Source organism: Lampris incognitus, chromosome 15 (genome assembly GCF_029633865.1).
Source record: "Lampris incognitus isolate fLamInc1 chromosome 15, fLamInc1.hap2, whole genome shotgun sequence".
In the NCBI taxonomy this organism is placed as follows: domain Eukaryota; kingdom Metazoa; phylum Chordata; class Actinopteri; order Lampriformes; family Lampridae; genus Lampris; species Lampris incognitus.
In genome coordinates, this window is record NC_079225.1 from 20,971,962 (window position 1) to 20,991,807 (window position 19,846).

At 46.1% G+C, this 19,846-nt stretch overlaps 1 protein-coding gene across 3 annotated transcripts in view; it reads right to left on the reverse strand.

Moving 5' to 3' along the window:
- Nucleotides 1–1,578: 1,578 nt before the first annotated feature.
- LOC130125081 (pleckstrin homology domain-containing family G member 1) overlaps nt 1,579–19,846 on the reverse strand; it is a 52,952-nt gene continuing 34,684 nt past the window's right edge. For 2 of the 3 annotated variants that reach the window (XM_056294529.1, XM_056294528.1), the window contains exons 5-17: nt 17,646–17,692; nt 14,325–14,475; nt 12,950–13,081; nt 10,171–10,353; nt 9,977–10,072; nt 9,452–9,538; nt 8,978–9,011; nt 8,758–8,850; nt 8,447–8,508; nt 7,715–7,906; nt 7,415–7,534; nt 5,247–7,095; nt 1,579–4,820 (exon numbers count right to left, since the gene is read on the reverse strand). In XM_056294529.1, coding sequence (XP_056150504.1) covers nt 3,814–4,820; nt 5,247–7,095; nt 7,415–7,534; nt 7,715–7,906; nt 8,447–8,508; nt 8,758–8,850; nt 8,978–9,011; nt 9,452–9,538; nt 9,977–10,072; nt 10,171–10,353; nt 12,950–13,081; nt 14,325–14,475; nt 17,646–17,692 — 4,053 coding nt within the window. In that variant the 3' untranslated portion in view covers nt 1,579–3,813. Of the gene's footprint in view, nt 4,821–5,246; nt 7,096–7,414; nt 7,535–7,714; nt 7,907–8,446; nt 8,509–8,757; nt 8,851–8,977; nt 9,012–9,451; nt 9,539–9,976; nt 10,073–10,170; nt 10,354–12,949; nt 13,082–14,324; nt 14,476–16,624; nt 17,123–17,645; nt 17,693–19,846 lie in introns of those variants that run through there. The other variant, XM_056294530.1, reaches the window with a different exon arrangement.

The following is a 19,846-nucleotide window of genomic DNA, read 5'->3' on the forward strand; positions in this document are numbered from 1 at the left end:
AAGAAAAAAAACAATAATAAATAAATAAACAAACAAACAAGCTATTCTGTTAACATTAGAGTTCACATTGCATAGTAAACTTTGGGCTACATTAACATTCATATAAAAAGAGCCCCTACTGACTAAGTTTGCAGCCAGCATCCTTCACGTTTGTCTTCATTCTCTGGTGCACACTTACCACCATCAGCTTTTTGTTTTTCTTCCTCATTGTTTGTATTATTTATTCCCGGATCCCCCCCCCCCCCCACACACTTTTTCTCCCCAATTGTATTCGGCCAATTACCCCACTCTTCTGAGCCATACCGGTTGCTGCTCCACCCCCTCTACCGATCCAGGGAGGACTGCAGACTACCACATGCCTCCCCCGATACATGTGGAGTCGCCACCCGCTTCTTTTCACCTGACAGTGAAGAGTTTCACCAGGGGGACGTAGCGTGTGGGAGGATCACGCTATTCCCCCTCCCCCCTGAACAGGCGCCCCAACCGACCAGAGGAGGCGCTAGTGCAGCGACCAGGACACATACCCACATCAGGCTTCCCGCCTGCAGACACGGCCAATTGTGTCTATAAGGACGCTTGACCAAGCCAGAGGTAGCACAGGGATTTGAACCGATCCCCATGTTGGTAGGCAATAGAATAAACCACCACGCCACCCAGACGCCCCTTTCCTCATTGATTTTAAACCTCCTCTTTAGGGAGGTTTGAGGTCGTTTCAATTTTGAGCCAATGTTGTCATTGCTTTGGAGTCAAATCAGTCCACCTGTGGAGCCCCCTAGATTCTTAGGGGCCCCAAGCAATTGCCTGCCTTGCCTTTGCGGACGTCCCCCCTCCCTACCCCCTCTGTGTCCAGGGCAATATCAAGTGTCATAGTGTGTGTCTCCTGCAGCGACCTTTCCAGGGTGTCTGTCTCCTCACCTTCTGCCCAGAGCCTGTACGGACAGACCTAGACCTCCAACTCTGACCTGGACTAAGCATAGCCAATGAATGAATGAACTCTTTTTGCATCCAGTACCAGAAGACAGACACAGACAACAGATGGAAGTCACCAGGAGAATCTTAAATGCCAAACATTATGATGATTTCAACATCACTGTTAGTGACTTAAGAGAAGAAAAAAAAAGCCAAAGGACCTACTTGGAAAGATTTGAAACACTGGAACTCTAGAAGCCAACTTTTTTTTGAAAGTATGTTACTGAGAACAGTAATTTTTGAAAGAGAACAGTTGCGTCAAACAATCCAAACATCGCCACAGCTTACTAACATTTTTACAGCTTTTAGCGTTAGAAAATAATATGTAGCCATCACAGTATTTGAATGGGGTCTAGTCTGCCATTTAATTGTTTATATTCATAATTATAGATTGGCTATTGATAAACCAGGACTACTGTAGTAGTCCAGCATGAGTCTATGGACCTCATGTTTGTTATGCAGGTGCTTTTGGTTTTATTGCCGCCGATATAGGATGCAACAGAGACAAAACATATATTTTGTAATATAGTTCTATGCATAATTTATAACATGCAGTGTTATGAATAACTTTATTCAAAATAAATGAAATCCCACAGCAAATAGAACTCGATTTTTCAATTTATTTGTTACCTCCGATACATTGTTTTCTTAAACAATGACAACTAGGCAGTTAAAAAAATACAGTACACTTAACTTAAACATCAAGGCAATATAAAGCATACCTATCGCAGACAAGAATAACTTTCCTAAAATGTACATCTTTACAAAGTGTTTACAAGTAAAATGGAAATTATAAAAAGAAAAAAGTGCAAAAAAAAGAGCCAATGAAGATTGACAATTCCCACCAGTGAAGTGGAGGACAAAAATGTACAAGGAAAAAAAAAATTCTTCATATTCATTACTTTTACTTGATGCATATTTCTCAATCTGAACAGTAGGCCGGAGTATTACATTTCATGTAAAATTTTGGTAAGGACTAGTAACAAACAGTGCGTGATAAAGAACTAGTATTTTTGATAACATTCACAGCATTTGAATCAAATTTAGTGAGTGCCCCTAAATTGAAATAGAACCGCCCGTTTAATAAATACATTTCACTTTCATTTACAAACCGCCTGTGACTTGTAGCAGTGGAGGGGGTAAATAGGAGGGATACTTTCAAATAAATAAGACATTTTTAAGTGACTTGTTCAAAATGTAAAAAAAAAAAGTGTTCTGAATACTGGGGTTACTTCAAACAGAAAACGATCAATTAACACCGTGTGGGTTTGTGGGAAGGTTGTGTATTTGAGAAACTGAAGGTCATTCAGTCAAGTGGGAAAACAGTTCTGTACATATCAGTAGTGTTACAGCAGGGTGGCGTCCCATAAAGTAAACAAATCAAAACAGACAGCTAACTATCCATCCGAGAAAAAAAAAAAAAAGCAAAAAAATACATGAAGAACATCAAATGTACACCTAATACAGTACTGTAGTCTTTTAACTGATTCACCTTAATGTGTTCCTCCATGGTCCCTCTTAAAAACAAAGTTTTTAAAATTAGGAAGGTAAAAAAAAAATCATCCACTTGTTCAGATGCACATTTCACTCCTATGCGATGGATGCCCCAGACTGATGCTTAAAAACAGATTTACTCACAAATTCAAAATAAATGCGTAGTCCTATGGTTGCTTATCAGACTTCTGAAGTATCAGCGTTCTGTCTCGACACCCTATCGGATGACAAAGGTGGAGGAGAGAAATACAACATCTTCAGGTAGACTTGAAGGTCTATGCTTTGTACATGCCCGATGTCAGTTACATTCAACCTCGTGGATCTCAAAATAACCAACATGTTTTATGTTAAATTGCCTCCTTACATACATTTATTGCTAATAAGATGCAAATATTTACTTCTACACCTCTATCCTGAGTAGAGAGCTGCAAATTTGTAAAGCTGCTTGTTCAGAATCATTTGATATTGTAAGCACAACTAAAACACAAGACACCACTGAAAGTGAGCCATGTGAATTATCTCTCTTATAAAGGTTAAGTATAGCTTGTAGTTTACATACCGTTAAAATAACCTCAATCATACTTAAATGGAAAGAGCTTTTTTGAAAATAATTAATGAGGAGGTACTTAAAAATATGAGGGGTCAACATTTGCCAAGGAGTCAAAAACCGCAAAATCCTTGAAGACTATTTTATTTTTAGATGTTGGGTGCTGAATAGATTCTATACATTATCTGTAATTGATATGAGGGACCATCTTCAGTCAAGTCTGTAAATCTAGCAGAACCAACACCATTAATCTCTGCGAGGCTTTGTACTGGCAACTTGATAAAAGCATTGCGTGCTTTGTGTCCCTTTAAATCCTGAAACCCATTCAGTTTGACAGAATCGCAATGCAAACAACTTAGAGAATAATCATTTTGACCAGTTTTTGGGAACTTTTTAAGTTTTTACATCACTATGCTCTGAGACATGCATTGAAGACTATTTGAACCTGGAAGTGCTAGGGCAGCCTACATGCAGGATTTAGCACGTGGCTTTCTGACCATTTAAATCATTCAGGCAAGTAAGAATATAGTAGGGATTACTTTGAGAGAAGCCGTGTAACAGCAAAGATAGGTAATGATGCAGGTTACTACACATATTTTGTCTGAACTGTGAGGGACTGTCACAGGTCTGCTTTAAGAAGGATACATTGCATTTGTGTAGTATTGGTTTGTTTTTTGTTTTGTTTTTTTTTTGTGTTCTGTAGTGTTGGCGTTGACACAGGCATTCAGGCAAAGCTGGGAAGTCCCTTTCCTTTCTACGTGCTGCAAGTTGAAATACGTTTGGCTTTCAGTTATCAAATAGATTCAAGCAAAGCTGCTAGAGCTCAGACATTGAAACTTCTCTCTCAGCGACTGGACGATGTTGGACTGGTTCTGTGGCGGCTCGCTCCACAGGTACTTCTCCAGGTGCTCCCTTTCCAGAGGGCTCAGAGGATGACAGGAGCGCACTGGAGTGCAAGGAAGACTCTGGGATTGCAGAGGTCCCCGGTTCTGATCCAGAAGAATGACAGAGCCCCCATTTCTCTGCACTGACTTGTCCTGCTCGCTCTCATCTTCAGAGCGGATCTCTACATAGTCGTCGTCATCCTCCCCATTATCCTTGAAGTTGGCCAGATAGTTCTGGGTGGCTGTGAGAATGCTGAGTGCAGAGGCTCGGTTGAGGACCACCACTTGTTGACCATCCTGCAAGGTGAGGTCTGAATATCCCTGGCTAGACCGCTCCGGAAGGCTGCTCTGCCGGCCAATCTGGCTCAGAGCGGGGCTGTGGAGTCTCTCTGAGGATCGGTTTAGGGCACTTCCTTTATGGCTGGATCCAGACGAGTTGTTCCTCTCCTGCTGTTGGTCACCCGGAGAGTGGCCTGACTGATGGTGACTGTGTTGGGACATCTTTGTGCTGGCTGAAGAGGGGGCATTGAAGGAAGGATGTCTCTTGATGGAACTGTACACATGCTCCTCTTTTTCACTGGGCGCTGACATGCAGGTGCTCCATCTCTGGGTTGGCGGGGTGGTGGGAGGTGCAGGGAGGGTCTTCATTGCAGGGAGGGAGCAGGCAGATGTAAGTCTGCGCTGGGGGTTGGAGGAGGCGTGAGCCTCTCCTGCCTCGTTGGGCCAGGGGATGAAACTGGCCAGCTCTCCATTGCTGTAAGTGGAATGGAGCCACTCTTCTTCCAGGGAGGTCTCAGGCAATGAGGGAGAGGAGGGCAGTCCTGGATGACTGTGGTGTGGAGCAGGGGAGGTTCCACCAGCTGTCCCGGATGGCTCCTTAAACATGACCTGGTCATACAGGTGTGAGTACTCTGCTATCCTAGCACCTGGAAGAGGTGGGAGAGGTAATGTAAGGAAGGAGTGGTGACATGATTAGGAATTATTTACAATTTTCATTCCTGTTCTTTGACAATCATCACATTTATTCCTCAAGGGAAACAATCATGATTTTCCCCATTTTTCTCCATTGAAAGAAATCTTTAGTTTCTTAGCTATTTGTCAGTAAGAATGACCTTCACCTCTTAACACAACTACAGATCATGATTGTTTCCCTTTAAGCTATTCAGTTATAGGTATTTTATTCAGAGCCACCTGGTTACCCAAGAGCACACTCATAAGCATGAACATACATGACACCACACTGACACTTACTCCCTCAACAAAGAAAGTCATTATGTACGGCAACATTTTAGGTTAGAATCTGTCACCCTGTGAGCAAAACAAAACATTTTCTATGATTGTTTTTTCTTTACCTATGGCTGCACCCCCCTGTTTCTTCTCCTCCAAAATGGCTGCAAGATCTTTCTGCTTCTTTTCAGCTCGGGAGCGACTACAGGAGTCTCCTGGATCCATGCTTCTCATGCGCAACAGCTGGTTGGCTTTCTTGATCTTCTGACTGTACTGCCTTGCCATCAGGAACACACGATTTTTGCTCTTGTCTGTCAGGTCCAGGGGAAAGTCAACAGATTCACCCAGGAGGAGGGAGGAGGAGGCCAAGGGGGAGTCCAGACCTGCCAGCTCCCCAGGAAACAAGAGCTCTTTGAAAGCGGGTCCTTTCGGTGAAGCTTTGCACTGGGGAAGCTCCACCAGATCATCGTCCTCCAGACGGAAACTGCCGCTGCTGAGGCGAGCCAGTTTGTTGCGGATGCTTTTCACTGTGCCGGGAAGGGGCTCTGGGGTGACGGGCGTAGGATCGGAAGGGGCCAGTGGGAAGTGCGCTTCCTCTTCAAAGGTGACTTCACTTAGCTCCGGGACACTGATGACAGGGATGGTGAAAGGTGGTACAGAGGGCATGGATGTGGGATTAGGCTGATGCACTGGGAGACTCTTGCTAGGAGGGGTGTGAGCTTTAGGGTTAACTACATTTGGGGCTTTTTTAGGGCTGTTCTTGGCTGAAGAGGCCTTCTTGGGGGACTCAGAGCTGACTGGGAAGGCAGCTGGCAATCTGTCAGGCTTTCTTTCATTGTTTTTGATGTAGTTTTCCAGGTCGTTCCAGATCTCGTCGACCTGCTCTGACATCTTATCCCCAGTGTGCGAACGATGAGAGAATGTCTCAGAGGCAGATGAGGAGGAGAGGTCTGGCTCTGAAGAACATGGAACAGGATGGGAGGAGTCTGGTCCCTCATCCTCCCCAAAGTGGAGGCTCTCCTCAGACACAAACCCTCCAAGGCTTTCAGTTAAGTCTGGCACAGAGGCCATCAGACTGTCTCTTTCTTGTTCCTGTTTGTTTCCTCCTCTCATCTTCTTTAGATCTGTTGGCGGAGGTTCGCTGAAACAGATGGTGTCATAGATGTTCTCCTCTTCAATCTTCAGCTCACATATCCCAAATGGGTGCCCATCTTGTGTGGAGGACCGGTTGCTTTCAGAGGAGCTCTCAGGTTCTATTATAGACGCTGTGGCCCCCAAAACCACAGGAACATCTAGTACTACTATAGTCTCACCCTGTGAAACTTGTATGTCTTTAGATTTCTCCTTCCGTGACAGTCGCCTCTCCTGGTCTCTTCTGATTAATCCCATACTCTTAAGATCCTCATAGCTGATGTTATCATAAACATTTTCAATGTCATCTATTGTCAACTGTTCTGCTGAGGAGGACCCTGATATCTCATTGCTGGATGATTCGGTGTGGACCACTTCCAGGTTGCTGTGACCAGGCCGCGTGTCGTCAGAGCTCTGCTGAGTCTCTGTAGCCTTCTCTCCCATGCTGCTCGCCCTCCGCAGAGCTTTGCCCCCACTGGATGGGGGGTCTATCTGCACTGTGGGCACCTGTTCTGTGTGCCAACTACAGGGCCGAGCAGACCTGGGTGAGGAGGTGAGCTCTGACGTGTCAGAGGGCGTCTCTGGTTCTGGTCCACTGGGTTCAGTGGGCACAAACATTTGGTAGATGTCCTCTTCCTCGTCGTCAGGCTGCATGGTACGCTGGCGGGTGGGGAACATGGCCCTGCGGGCACGGTGGTCAGCCCAGATGTTCCTCACTTGCTGTTCACCTCCTGGGACCAGTAAAGAGGGAACAGGAGAGTCTGGAGGTTCCTCTACCACATTGGGCGTCCTGAGGAGTGGGGGGTGATAGCTTCCCTCTTTCACTAAAGTCTCTCTGGCTCTCTATGGACAGAAAGGCAGAGGAGAAGATAACAGTTCTTTATGAAAGTTGCTTGTTTGATCTGTGAAAGGCACATCAACAGAAATAGAATACTGAATTCAACTACTTCGTGCTGAATGTTATGGAAAATATCACAATCGTAGGTATTTTACAAGATCGATATACATCATGGCATCTGCTTACATACCCAACAATACCAAGAATAAGAATCAACAGAGGTTCATCACATTGAACTGTTTCACACTGACACATCACATTGAACTGCCCTACAACTGCCCTTCTAAAATTTGACCAGGAACCATTATATTTGCAAGTTGCTACCTGTAGATCCGAGGGACTCATGTTGAATGTCTTCCACTGGTCTATGCAGTCCACAGATGCCTGAGGGTTCAGCCTCTTCCTGCTGCCTTTGCCAGGGACTCGTAGCCGCTTCCCACCACCCTTAACACATTCACAATAGTTTACAACATAAGCAACCTAAGATTAAGATCTAGGCCATGTCAAGCTTTTAAGATGCAATTTTCATGCAATTCAAATGTAACATTATGATATCATGAAGTCATTAGTGGTACAACAAAGATTTAAATAACTAGAACACACAGTGTGGGCATTTTAACTCACCGGGCCACTATCATCCTCATCATCAGCGTCTTGCTGATGTGGCTCCTCCCCTTCCTCTCTGTCACTGTGCTCATAGTGATCGCTGGGGTCCAGGGACTCCTGCGACTGGTTGATGAGGCTGCGGCTGCGGCCAATAGTGCCCAGAGCCAGCTGGGACACCGGAGAGAGTAGGGTGGCACCTAGGCTTGTCCGCTGGAGAAAAGTGGGTTTCCAAAGAGTTTGGTCAAATGATGTTTATGAAAGTGTTGATGTATGAATATTAATATATATGTCTCAGTTTCTGTTAAAGGAAAACAATCAAGATTTTAAATTTTATCTTTAAATATATGTTGTAGGAATATTAGCACTCCATTAGCAGTCATAATATTGAGCAGTTTTCTGTGTGCCTCTGACAGCTGATGTCACGGACTGTCAAATATGTGAATGTAAAAATTACAACCCTTACTTGCTGGTTTGCTGCTACCTTTGGTGGGCTACACTGAAGTTGGCTACATTCTTTAAAAAAAAATGCAAATAACGCTACTTACAGCTGTTGTAGTGAATGCTATATAAAGATGGCAATTCACAGATCTATCAGTGATGTCATTGGCAGATACAGTTTTAGCTGTGTTTGAGACAACAGTCTGCTCAGTGTTATGGTTGCTAATGGAGTGTTATCCCTACAACATATATCGAGAGAGATCATGTTGAAAATCACAGTTATTTCTTTAATCATTTCTGTTGATAACTCACCTTTTGGCCATCTGTGTTGGCACCACTCTGTTTCGAGTTCTTCAGTATCTTGGACAGAGGTTCTGAGGGGAGAAATTAGAGAAATAAATTAATTGATAATTCATAATTAATAAGAGGAATTGTATGAGGAGAAGGCCCTGTGATGGACTGGCAGCCTGTCCAGGGTTTCTCCCCGCCTACTGCCCAGTGACTGCTGGGATAGGCTCCAGCATCCCGCGACCCCACTTGGGATAAGCGGCTTGGATAATGGAATGGGATGTATGAGGAGAAGGCACCCATGATTCACTTTCAATGAAGTGTGCAAAACTCACCCTTCCTCCGTGCTCTTCGAGGTGTAGGGCCCTCCTTGGTTTGAGGATTGCCATTCTTATCTCCATCAGGGCTGTAGTGAAACCCTGGGTGATCTGGACAGGTAAGGAAAGAGGTAAACATCAGATAACGAACACTGCGAGGATGGAAAGCACAATTAAAAAAAAGAGATACATGAAAGAATTGTTTCCTATATAAAATTAAAAGTAAATTTCCACTTACGTATTGCATCCATCTCCAAAATGGCCTGCTTCGCCTAGGATACATGAAGTGGAAAGTAAAAATTAATGCGAGATAAATATGGTCCAGCTGACGATTAGTGAAGTCTTCGACACTAGGTGGCACCAGACCGCTATCTTTCCCAATCAACGAGGACAGAGTTTAACAGGCAATTGTTTTAAATGCTGTTGAATCCCATCAACAGCTCTCGTCCTGGATAAAACTCAATTTTCCACTTGCGCTTGGCCAGAGAATAAAGACAGAGGAATCAGACAGAAGAGTGATTGTATAAGTAAAGGGAGGAAGAAACTAGAGTGCCAGAGGAAAGAGAAAAGCAACGAGATAGACGAGAAGGGAATAAAATATTGTGGGCGAGATTGAACAATAGTTCCGCCATCCATAACCATTTCAGTTGTTTATGACATCGCTGAAGTGCTCAAGCAGAGACGGAGCAGGGAGGAAACGAGCTGCTCTCACCTTAGCTGGGATTTTTGCAGGATGGTTTTCAAGTATCAGTCTCTTCAGATGCAAGATCCACATGCGTTTGTCCTGCTGCGATTTGGCCTAGGGGCAAAAACAAAAGCGAAACACATCACAGAGGAGAAGATAATACACACCGATTAGGCATGCAAACTTAAAAGAAGTGTCAGAAGATTAGGATAAACCCTAAAACAACGCATGTGGCGGTACTCATTTATGGTGTTCCACATTATCTTTTCCATGTAAGAGCTTTGCCAAAACAGTATGGTTTAAAATGAACAATGGCTGTGGTTCCACTCAAAACACTCAACGTGCCCAAGCACCTCTGTGTACTCAGCTCGACTGCTCTACAAAACAGACACCTGCAAAATCTAGCCACACTTTATGACCACACTCAGGTTTCAGCTTCCTCATATCTACACGGTTCAAATGGTATGTGTGAGCCAAACAATGACATGATGATCGGCTTTCGTTATGCTGTGGGTTTTGTTATGCCATTTACTCTTCTGCCATTTACTGTACCTGTACAGTGTGCTGTAGTTTGGGGTTCTTGTAGTGGAAGACGCTGAAGCTTAGTGGTTCTTTGGGGATGACCTCGACCAGCATCAAGTTGCAGCACTGCATCAGATAAGTGTGGAGATGAGGGTCTTGTAGTGAACGGGTATTACGGAGTAGAGAAGGTGTGTATCTATGGTGTCTAGAGCTGTACAACTGACCAGGATGTGAGCCTTGTATGTGTACGTCTCCTCCCGTTTCTTGGTGACCAGCAGGAGCTTGTCAAACAGGAAGAGGGTTCTCTCATTCTTGGCCCTCTGCAGGCGGAAGGTTCCCTCTAAAACCAGCTCTCCGTAGCCGATCAGATCGGGGCCCTTCCAGTTGGTCAGCAAGCTCTGGATCTCCTGCCGAGGATGAAGGAATGCAGCGGTAGATCAGAGCTTCGTTATTTGCACAGTTAAAGAATGATAAAACAATTGTGCAAATGAGATGGATGGAAAAACACTCTTTGAGTTCCAAAAGCATTTTGGCTCCGAAGAGACACAAGAGTTCAACTGGAGGGGACACGAGGAAAAGGATACATGGCCTGGTAACTAAAACAAATGAGACGAAGGGAAATAAACCAAAAGATGGCTGATGGAGAAATGAAATGAGAGTGTGCTAGTGTTTGTTCAAAGAGAGAGGGAGGGTGTTGTGTGTTTGTTCTGTTTAATGGAGGGAGGGCTAGAAGAAAGAAAAAAAAACAATGGTTGCAGGAAAGTAAAACGAACAAGATGAGGAGGCAGATCGAGGGGTTAGTGGAGAAGAACAGAAAATATGGACAAATGTTTTATGCTTTCTTTTGTAATCCGTTATCTCTTAACAACCTTGCCCTCTACTGCTGTCTCAGAGACGAATGCTTCCCGCTCCTGCACTCATCCCACTATAGTTTCCCTGTTTTGTGTCCTCCTTATCCGAGGCCATATTAGCCCGGTGCAAAATGCAGTGTCTTGCCAAAGACATCGGCACGATCAGAGGGCAGACTAATTCAAACCTGGGGATTACGTAACTTCCACAAAGCAAGAAAACACGGACTTCTTTGGAAGTCTGAACACAAAGATGTCTGTTTTTATACCAGAAATGGCGTGCAACAGGAAAGAGCTCGGTTATCTAAACCTTGTCCGTGCAGTTTTTTTTTTTCCGGAGTAAAGAGGCAACATGAACTCATACATGAAATGAAACCTTTGCACAGCTCGTGCCAGTCAAGTAATCAAACTCAAAACTTTATTGCGGACTCAGGGTCCATAACAGACCAAGACATGGTAAAAAAATGGAAAATAAAAAAATGAAGCCATAAAAGATCAGATTCATTGGTAAAAGATAAACACAATAAAATAACATAAAAAGAACAAATCAGTGTCTTATAAGAAGGCAGCTATACCAATAGACCCACTGCCAGGATTGGTAGCTTGTGGCACTGAATCTTAGTTAAACTCAGATGATTACATTATCCGAGTCATTGAGCCGGCAAATAAATTTATAAATGAGATGTTTTAGAAGAGCCTGAAAGGTGCTGACTCCTGCAGCCACAAACATTTCACTTGCACTACACCATCTATTCTCATAGCATCATTATAAGCTACTCAGAGCCTCTGTAAGCTTGCTTTTACGTAGTTTGACCACAGGTGTGCAGTATAAAGTGCAGTATATTGTGCAGTATAAAGTGGTGTACAATATGCTCTGAACAGACATCTTCACTGCTTGTGCATACATCATGTGGCATTGCCTATCAATATCATCATCGTCTGTCATTTGTTCCTTATTACATACCCCAAGATTATTATCAGACAATTTAAAATCAGGAATTTTAGATAATTGGCCTCTGGTTCTGCAGATCATGACAACACTCCTTTTTTGGGGGATTTTTTCCCCTCTTTTTCTCCCAAATTGTACCTGGCCAATTACCCCACTCTTTCCAGCCGTCCCGGTCGCTGCTGCACCCCCTCTGCCAATCCGGGGCGGGCTGCAGACTACCACATGCCTCCTCCGATACATGTGGAGTCACCAGCCACTTCTTTTCACCTGACAGTGAGGAGTTTCACCTGGGGGACGTAGCGCGTGGGAGGATCACGCTATTCCCCCCAGTTCCCCATCTCCCCTGAACAGGCACCCCGACTGACCAGAGGAGGCGCTAGTGCAGCGACCAGGACACATACCCACATCTGGCTTCCCTCCCGCAGACACGGCCAGTTGTGTCTATAGAGACGCCCCATCAAGCCGGAAGTAACATGTGGATTCGAAACGAAGATCCCTGTGTTGGTAGGCAACAGAATAGACCGCTACGCTACCCGGACGACAACGCTCTTACTAGCAATACAATAGGGATCAATAAGGACTATTTCAGGGATTTGATCAGAAACAAGAAAACAAGCTTCAGTCCAGTTGGACAACTGTTAGACAATGGCTGAAAAAGTCCCGGCAAGAGAGAAATACCAACTGAATAAATAAAGTGTGGTATTTGCAAGTGTGGGGTTTCCTTAATGTTGCGTAACAGCAAAAATAATTGAAATGAGAGGTCCACTGTCATCAACCTTATTTGGTGGGTGTGTGCCCCCCCTTTTTTTCTCCAAGTTGTAGCCAGTCAATTACCCCATTCTTCTAAGCAGTCCCAATCACTGCTCCACCCCCTCTGCTGATCCAGGGAGGGCCACGGACTACCACATGCCTCCTCTGATACATGTGGAGTTGCCAGCCGCTCCTTTTCACCTGGAAGTGAGGAGTTTCACCAGGGGGATGTAGCACGTGGGAGGATCACGCTATCCCCTCCCTTGAACAGGTGCCCTGACCGACCAGAGGAGGTACTAGTGCAGTGACCGGGACACATACCCACATCTGACTTCTCACCCGCAGACACAGGGATTCGAACTGGCGATCCCCATGTTGGTAGGCAACGGAATAGCCCGCCACGCAACCGGGTGTGCCCATGTGTGTGTTTTTATGTGTGCACACGTGTTCTAGTACCTGTAATCTAACAGCGTGCTCGTGTTTCCTCTTCATGTCATTGATGTGCCATGCCACTCTCTGCATGGTATCTATAGCCTCCTGCACCACCTCGTAGGTCTCCGTGTCCTTCTCCATGTGGTTGGCTATCTCCTGCATCGTGCACAAACATAACATGCAGTAGTGACACTTAGCACATATGCAAATTAAGCAAACAATATGGACCCATTCCTTAATTCTGATTGGCTGAGACAGGTTCAAAGCTACTGTAAGATACTTGATAACTGCGCTGTAAAGAAAAATCCCCACATAAACTAGTACCACCATGTAGTGTGCTTAGAAGCAGAGCTGGGCAAAATGGAGAATATTATCATCACAGCATTTATAAGGAATTGTACCAATATATATCACAACATATGCTCACGCATACAAAAATACTATGTTTAAGAATACAACTGAGGGTCATCACGTTTAACTTTGGTAATGTTAAAGTATAACGTCAAACCAAAACTCATTTTCAAATTATACTCAAATAGACGCCTTCTTTAAAGTTTGGGACCCTTACTTAGAACATACTGGCCCTACGCTGTCATCTTCCATGTTACATGGGTTTCCTACACCGGCCTAGCCTGTCCCTGCACCTGTTTATTGCAAAACCAGGTTTCCTGTAATCTTGCTATTTGTTTACATATTTATTTATTTCATGTTGCCTTTCTCTGCTGTAGGGGGCGGTGTGTGGATGGAGGTCATGCCCACTATTTTTTATTTACTTACTCATTTTGTCATGTCGCGTCTGAGCTGCTGTGTTTTATGTTGTGTATGAAAATGTAATAAAGATATTCTTAAAAAAAATTATACTCAAATATTCCAAACCTCATTTGATGAGAAATTTTAGGTGATAGATTATCATTAAAAGTGAACAATGAATCCCAATACAACACTGCTGAAAGATGGTTAACAATAATGTTGAATTCTGCCCAGCCCTACTTAGAAGTGTATGATTGGTTAGTTTATTCTTGTTATTTACATAGAAATACATCCATAAGTGTGTTTCAGCATGCATGAAAACACATGCACACACACAAAGACCCAATCTCGTGCGAGAACATACAAGCTGTGAGTTTACAGAGCCCCACACACAGGAAGTGCCTACTGGGCACCATATGTCCAAACAGTTGGCCGCACTGTTTTAACTGGCTTGGCAATGGGACGGGCCGAGTCAGGAATAGAACGCTATTCAACTAAACACAAAACCAAGCACCCACACATACATTAGTGGACATGTGTGTGTCTGTATGCAGTTTCGTCATATAATTTCTGTACAATTGACCAGGGTGTGAGCCTATGCATGCAGACCGACAGACAGACAGACAGAGAGACAGACAGATATACGGACATGTAGCAGTAGGTGGTACTTGAGGATCCTCTGCACTGGCTTGAGCAGGTAGGAGCCCAGGGGCAGGGAGTGTCTCAGAGATTCCTGGCGCTCACGGAAAAACTTGGCCAACATCTTGTTCCTCATGCACTCTGTTAACACAGCCACCGACCTGTGGAGACAACCCCGACGGTCGATAGTTCAGCGATATGATTATAAACAGCAGAGGAAAAAGAAAAAACACAGAATAACTCCCGACTTTCCAGTGAAAATAAAACGGGTTTCTAAGTCCTGACATAAAACTCTAGGCAAAACAAAAATGAAAACCAACATCTCTGACTGCACAGGACAACCTTAGTCTCTATTCCCTCTCTCTCTCTTTAAAGTTGAATTCTACATCACACACACACACACACACACACACACACACACACACACACACACACACACACACACACACACACACACACACACACACACACACACACACACACACACACACACAGAGGAGCTTATGAACCTAGAAGAATAGAAGTCAAAATTTATTTAAGAATAAACAACTTAAGGAAGACAACCTATGAAAGTGACAGAAGGGACTCATCACAAACACTAGTTGGTACATCCTCCATGGTCACCCTGGTGAAATAGTTGCTGTTGTGCACTTAATCTCAGTGCCTTTTACTGGGAGGCTCTGCCTCCACCTGATGAGCCTTTTATCGTTTAACCAGTTCTGGCTAGCTTATTCTTCTACATGGTTATTGTTAAATTTCTTTTTAAATTATGTTTTAATCTTAAATCTTTATATTTATTTTTATTGTATTTTTTATACCTAGTTAAATGTATTGTTATGCCTGATGTAAAGCACTTTGAATTGGCTTTTTTTTAAATGAAATGCAGTATACAAATAAACGTGCCTTGCCCAACATGTGCTCTCTTCTTTTCAGTGTTCAGGGGGTTATGAATTTATTGTCGTGTACTGAAATGACGGCAGTGTAGAGTCTCATCCAGCCTGTGTGTTAACTGGTCACTGCAAGAGCTGCTCCGTGACCTACTCTAGAAGAAAGGGCCTTTTTAACTGTGGAAAGGCATTTCTTCTATTGTGTGTGTGTCTGTGTGCGCGTGCATGTGCACATGCACAGATGGAGAGACTTGCACGCTGCCCAAATTGTCTCTCTGAGTGTTTCATTGTGTGCGCGCGCCCGTGTGTTCGTGTCTGCATGTCTGAATTCCAGTGCGACTCCGCACAGGCCTCACATTGTTCCAGAGGAAACCCGACCTCCGAGCTCAGAGTGACCGCGGTACATCTGCAGCCTCCGCTCCCGCTGTCTGTCTGTCTGTCTGTGCACGCATACACAACACATGTGTGTACGTGTGCATGCGTGCACGTGTGTCTCCTCTGTGTCTGTCGTGTGTGACCTTGGTTGGGGTCACCAGCTGTGTGAGGGTGTGGGAGAGGGTCTACCTTCAGCAGCTGACAATAGCCCCTTCACACACACACACTCACACACACACTAAGACACACACAGACGCTCAAGAATGCCTACACCCATGTGTATACACACACAAAACCGGTGGCCAGAGTCATTACTGCCCAGTGAACACCTTCATCACAGTGTTTCCTCAGACCTGTGTGCAGCAGAGACACAAGTCACCAGAGTGAGGGTGAGGGTGTGCTGTCTGCGGTGCCTCAGGATGGTTGTGAAACACAGCAAGTGTTATATGTCTTAGCATGAGGGAAAAGCCTATCACCCCCCCCCCCCCCCGTCACAGAGGTGCAGACAATAAACATGTGGAGCGGTACTGGGGTGTGGTTTAGCCTCGGCTGCAGGTGGAGAGAGGGGGGGAGGGGGCACGGGGCGTGGGAGAGCCGACGCGTGTTAGCGAGGCCGATTTAGTGATCGGCCTCAGGTGTGCCAACTAACAAACCGCTCTTTGTGTTCTCCGTCGAAGCTGGGACCTGGACGGACACTGACTGACAAACATGGGGGCGAACATGGCGAAACAATAGAAAGTGAGAGATAGAGATAGAGAGAGGGGAGCGACCCCTGATATCCGCGCTGAAGGAAGAGAGCGAGGCCGGGGGAGCTCCGGCCCATGCCGGAAGAGAGAGACAAAGACTCTGATAAATGAAACGCCTGTACTAAACCGCCTAACCTATCTCCATCCCTCCACCCTGAGCCCTCCCAACTGGCAACAGTCGTACCACACATAGACACACACACACTTGGGGATGGGGGGTGGTCGTGGGGGGTCCAGGTAGTGTGGCGGTCTATTCTGTTGCCTACCAAGACGGGGATCGGTGGTTCGAATCCCCGTGTTACCTCTGGTTTTGTCGGCCGTCCCTGCGGACACAATTGGCTGTGTTTTCGGTTGGGAGGCCGGATGTGGGTATGCGTCCTGGTCACTGCACTAGCGCCTCCTCTGGTCGGTTGGGGCACCTGTTCAGGGGAGAGGGGGAGCTGGGGGGAATAGCGTGACCCTCCCATGTGCTACGTCCCCCCGCTGAAACTCCTCACTGTCAGGTGATATGAAGCGGCTGGCGACTCCACATGTATCAGAGGAGGCATTCGGTAGTCTGCAGCCCCCCCCCCGGAGTGGCTGAGCGGGTGGAGCAGCGACTGGGATGGCTCGGAAGAGTGGGGTAATTGGCTGGGTACAATAGGGGCAAAAAAAGGGGGGAAAATCCACACAAAAAAAAAGAGGCATACACACACTTGCACGTGCACCACACAATTACACAGGCATAAAGGCACACACAAAGTCAAACAGCAACACAAAGCCGCACAAAGCCGCACAAAGCCACACACACACACACACACACACACACACACACACACACACACAAACAAACACATACACTTTCGTAACTGAAGGGCCACACAGGTGTGCCATATGGCAGCGACGTTCCCACAGTGTGAAACAAGACATTAAAGCTATTAGGTATGATAAGGTGACAACTATAATACCCATCTGTCAGTACAGTACAGCACTGTCAATAGGCCCTGTGTAAAAGAAGGAAACAAAGGGTGAGGGAGGGAAGGAGGGAGAGAGGGAGGGAGGTGGAGAGACCCCAAGGCGTAACTGGCAGTAGACACTTTGACTCCTGCAGAAGAATCATCTATAGAACATGTCGGTCCAGCAGGGCGGGGGAGGGGGGGTGACGTGTTGCCCGGCGTACAAAACAGGGCCATGTGAGACGGTGGGAAGAATGTATAGCGAGGTGAGATGGGGTAGGATGACACCGACGATGAGACGAGACGTTTTATACGGCCGCCGCACAAAAAGAAACACACAGCGGCACAACGGAATACATACAAAGACACAAAACCCTCTCTGTCTTACCGCGGGTAGTTGGTGCAGTACTGGGTGTAGATGTGAAATTCTTCACTCTAGAAAAAGAAAGGCACACAGAGACACAGAGAGAGAGAGAGAGAGAGAGAGAGAGAGAGAGAGAGAGAGAGAGAGAGAGAGAGAGTTAGTTTATGCAAAACTACAGTAATTGTCGCAAATGAAGAGTAAAAAATGTGGAATTTGTTGGGTGGAGACACCAAGAGCAAGATGAGATGACTCCATATCGTGTTTGGGCATCGTGTGTGTGTGTCAACATCATGCTTTTTTTTAGTGGGGGGGGGGATTTTCTCCCCATTTTCACCCCAATTGTACCTGGCCAATCACCCCGCTCTCTGAGCTGTCCCGGTCGCTGCTCCACCCCTTCTGCCGAGCCACGGAGGGCTGCAGACTACCACATGCCTCCTCTGATACATGTGGAGTTACCAGCCACTTCTTTTCACCTGACAGTGAGGAGTTTCACCAGGGGGATGTAGCGCATGGGAGGATCACGCTATCCCCCCCAGTCCCCCTCCCCCCGAACAGGTGCCCCGACCAACCAGAGGAGGAACTAGTGCAGCGACCAGGACACATACCCACATCCGGCTTCCCTCCCTCAGACACGGCCAATTGTGTCTGTAGGTACACTCAACCAAGCTGGAGGTAACACGGGGATTCGAACCGGCGATCCCCGTGTTGGTAGGCAACGGAATAGACCGCCACGCCACCTGGACGCCTCCATATCATGCTTGGGCATTGTGTGTGTGTGTGTGTGTGTGTGTGTGTGTGTCTGCGCGCGTGTGTGTGTGTGTGTTAGCTAGTTTCTCAAGGCAAGGAGCTCAGCGTCAGTTGGGCGAATGGCCGGCTAGTTCTCGTTTACTGACCTACACGCAGGGCCCACAAGTAAAGGCTCCCCTCTCGTGCTGCTAATTGAAAGCCAGCCCCGTAGCTTATGATTAGCCAGCGTCCCTTGCCTTTAAGTTTGTGTTGATCCCAAAAGACTGTAGCGCTCAGATTAAATATCCCCTCATACCTCATCACCGCCCCTTTAATTGGGCCTTTCCCACCTCACATGCCTCTGGGAAGATCAAAGCCACCGGAGGCAGCATGACTTATCACAGCCGGAGCAAACACCACGCTCCTCCTCCCTGCTGTCAAGACCCCCTCACATCTCCGCCCCCCACCCCCCACCCGCCACTCTGCTGGCTCCTTTTCTGGAGCGCCGCTCTCATCTCATCTCTCCATCCATCCTTTACTAATATTCCCCCCCCTCTCTGTTTTTATCCTTTTTTTATCTTTTCCCGGTAGCTACCCCCTTAATCCCCCCCCTCCCACCCACCACCACCCCCCTTGCAGTCCTGGAGATGAACGCCGCTGTTGTGTAACTTGGGAGTCTAACTGAACTCATGTGCCTATAAATACAGCAAGTTCGTCCTGACGCAGGATGCGGACGGCTATCACAGGAAGCAGCATCATAAACACACAAGGCAGATGCAGGGGGACTGTTTTTGTGCATCATGCACAACAACACGCACACAAATACGTTCACACACACGTTACGGATGTGTGAGAATGCTATTTTTTCCATACTGTATAAAAATACACATTTCTGCTCAAACTTTGGCAAACAGTCAGACCTGTCTGCAAAGGAACGGTGTCCAACCACAAATATACATTTGGACAGAGAGTACACACACACACACACACACACACATACACACACACACACACACACACACAAATGCTGGCACACACTCGCGCTTTTGGTTGCCTGAGGTGCACCGTGGGAATCATGCTAAATTGAAGAGCAGAGCTCCTGGAGTCTCCAGCAGTCTGCCGCCACAGACCAGGCCTAAACACAACCAGATGTGCCACCATCGATTTCTGATGACACACACACACACTTCAGACACATACTCCTAATACACACTCCCAATACCTCTGGGCACACAAGACTAAAACCACAGGACGTACACTTCTCTTTGCAGCACAGATTTGTTACACACGAGCATGCAGGAGCAGGCACAGCGCCCACACACACACACATGCATGTGTGCGCACACACACATATACGCTTTGAACCTAACCAGCAAACCAGAAGCCTCTGAAATAACCCCCATCTATAATATGCTGCCCTTGTAAATCTATATAAACTCTCCTCCACTACATCCAAACACTGCACGTGGGACTTCTGTGCATTGCGTTCTGGCTACTAC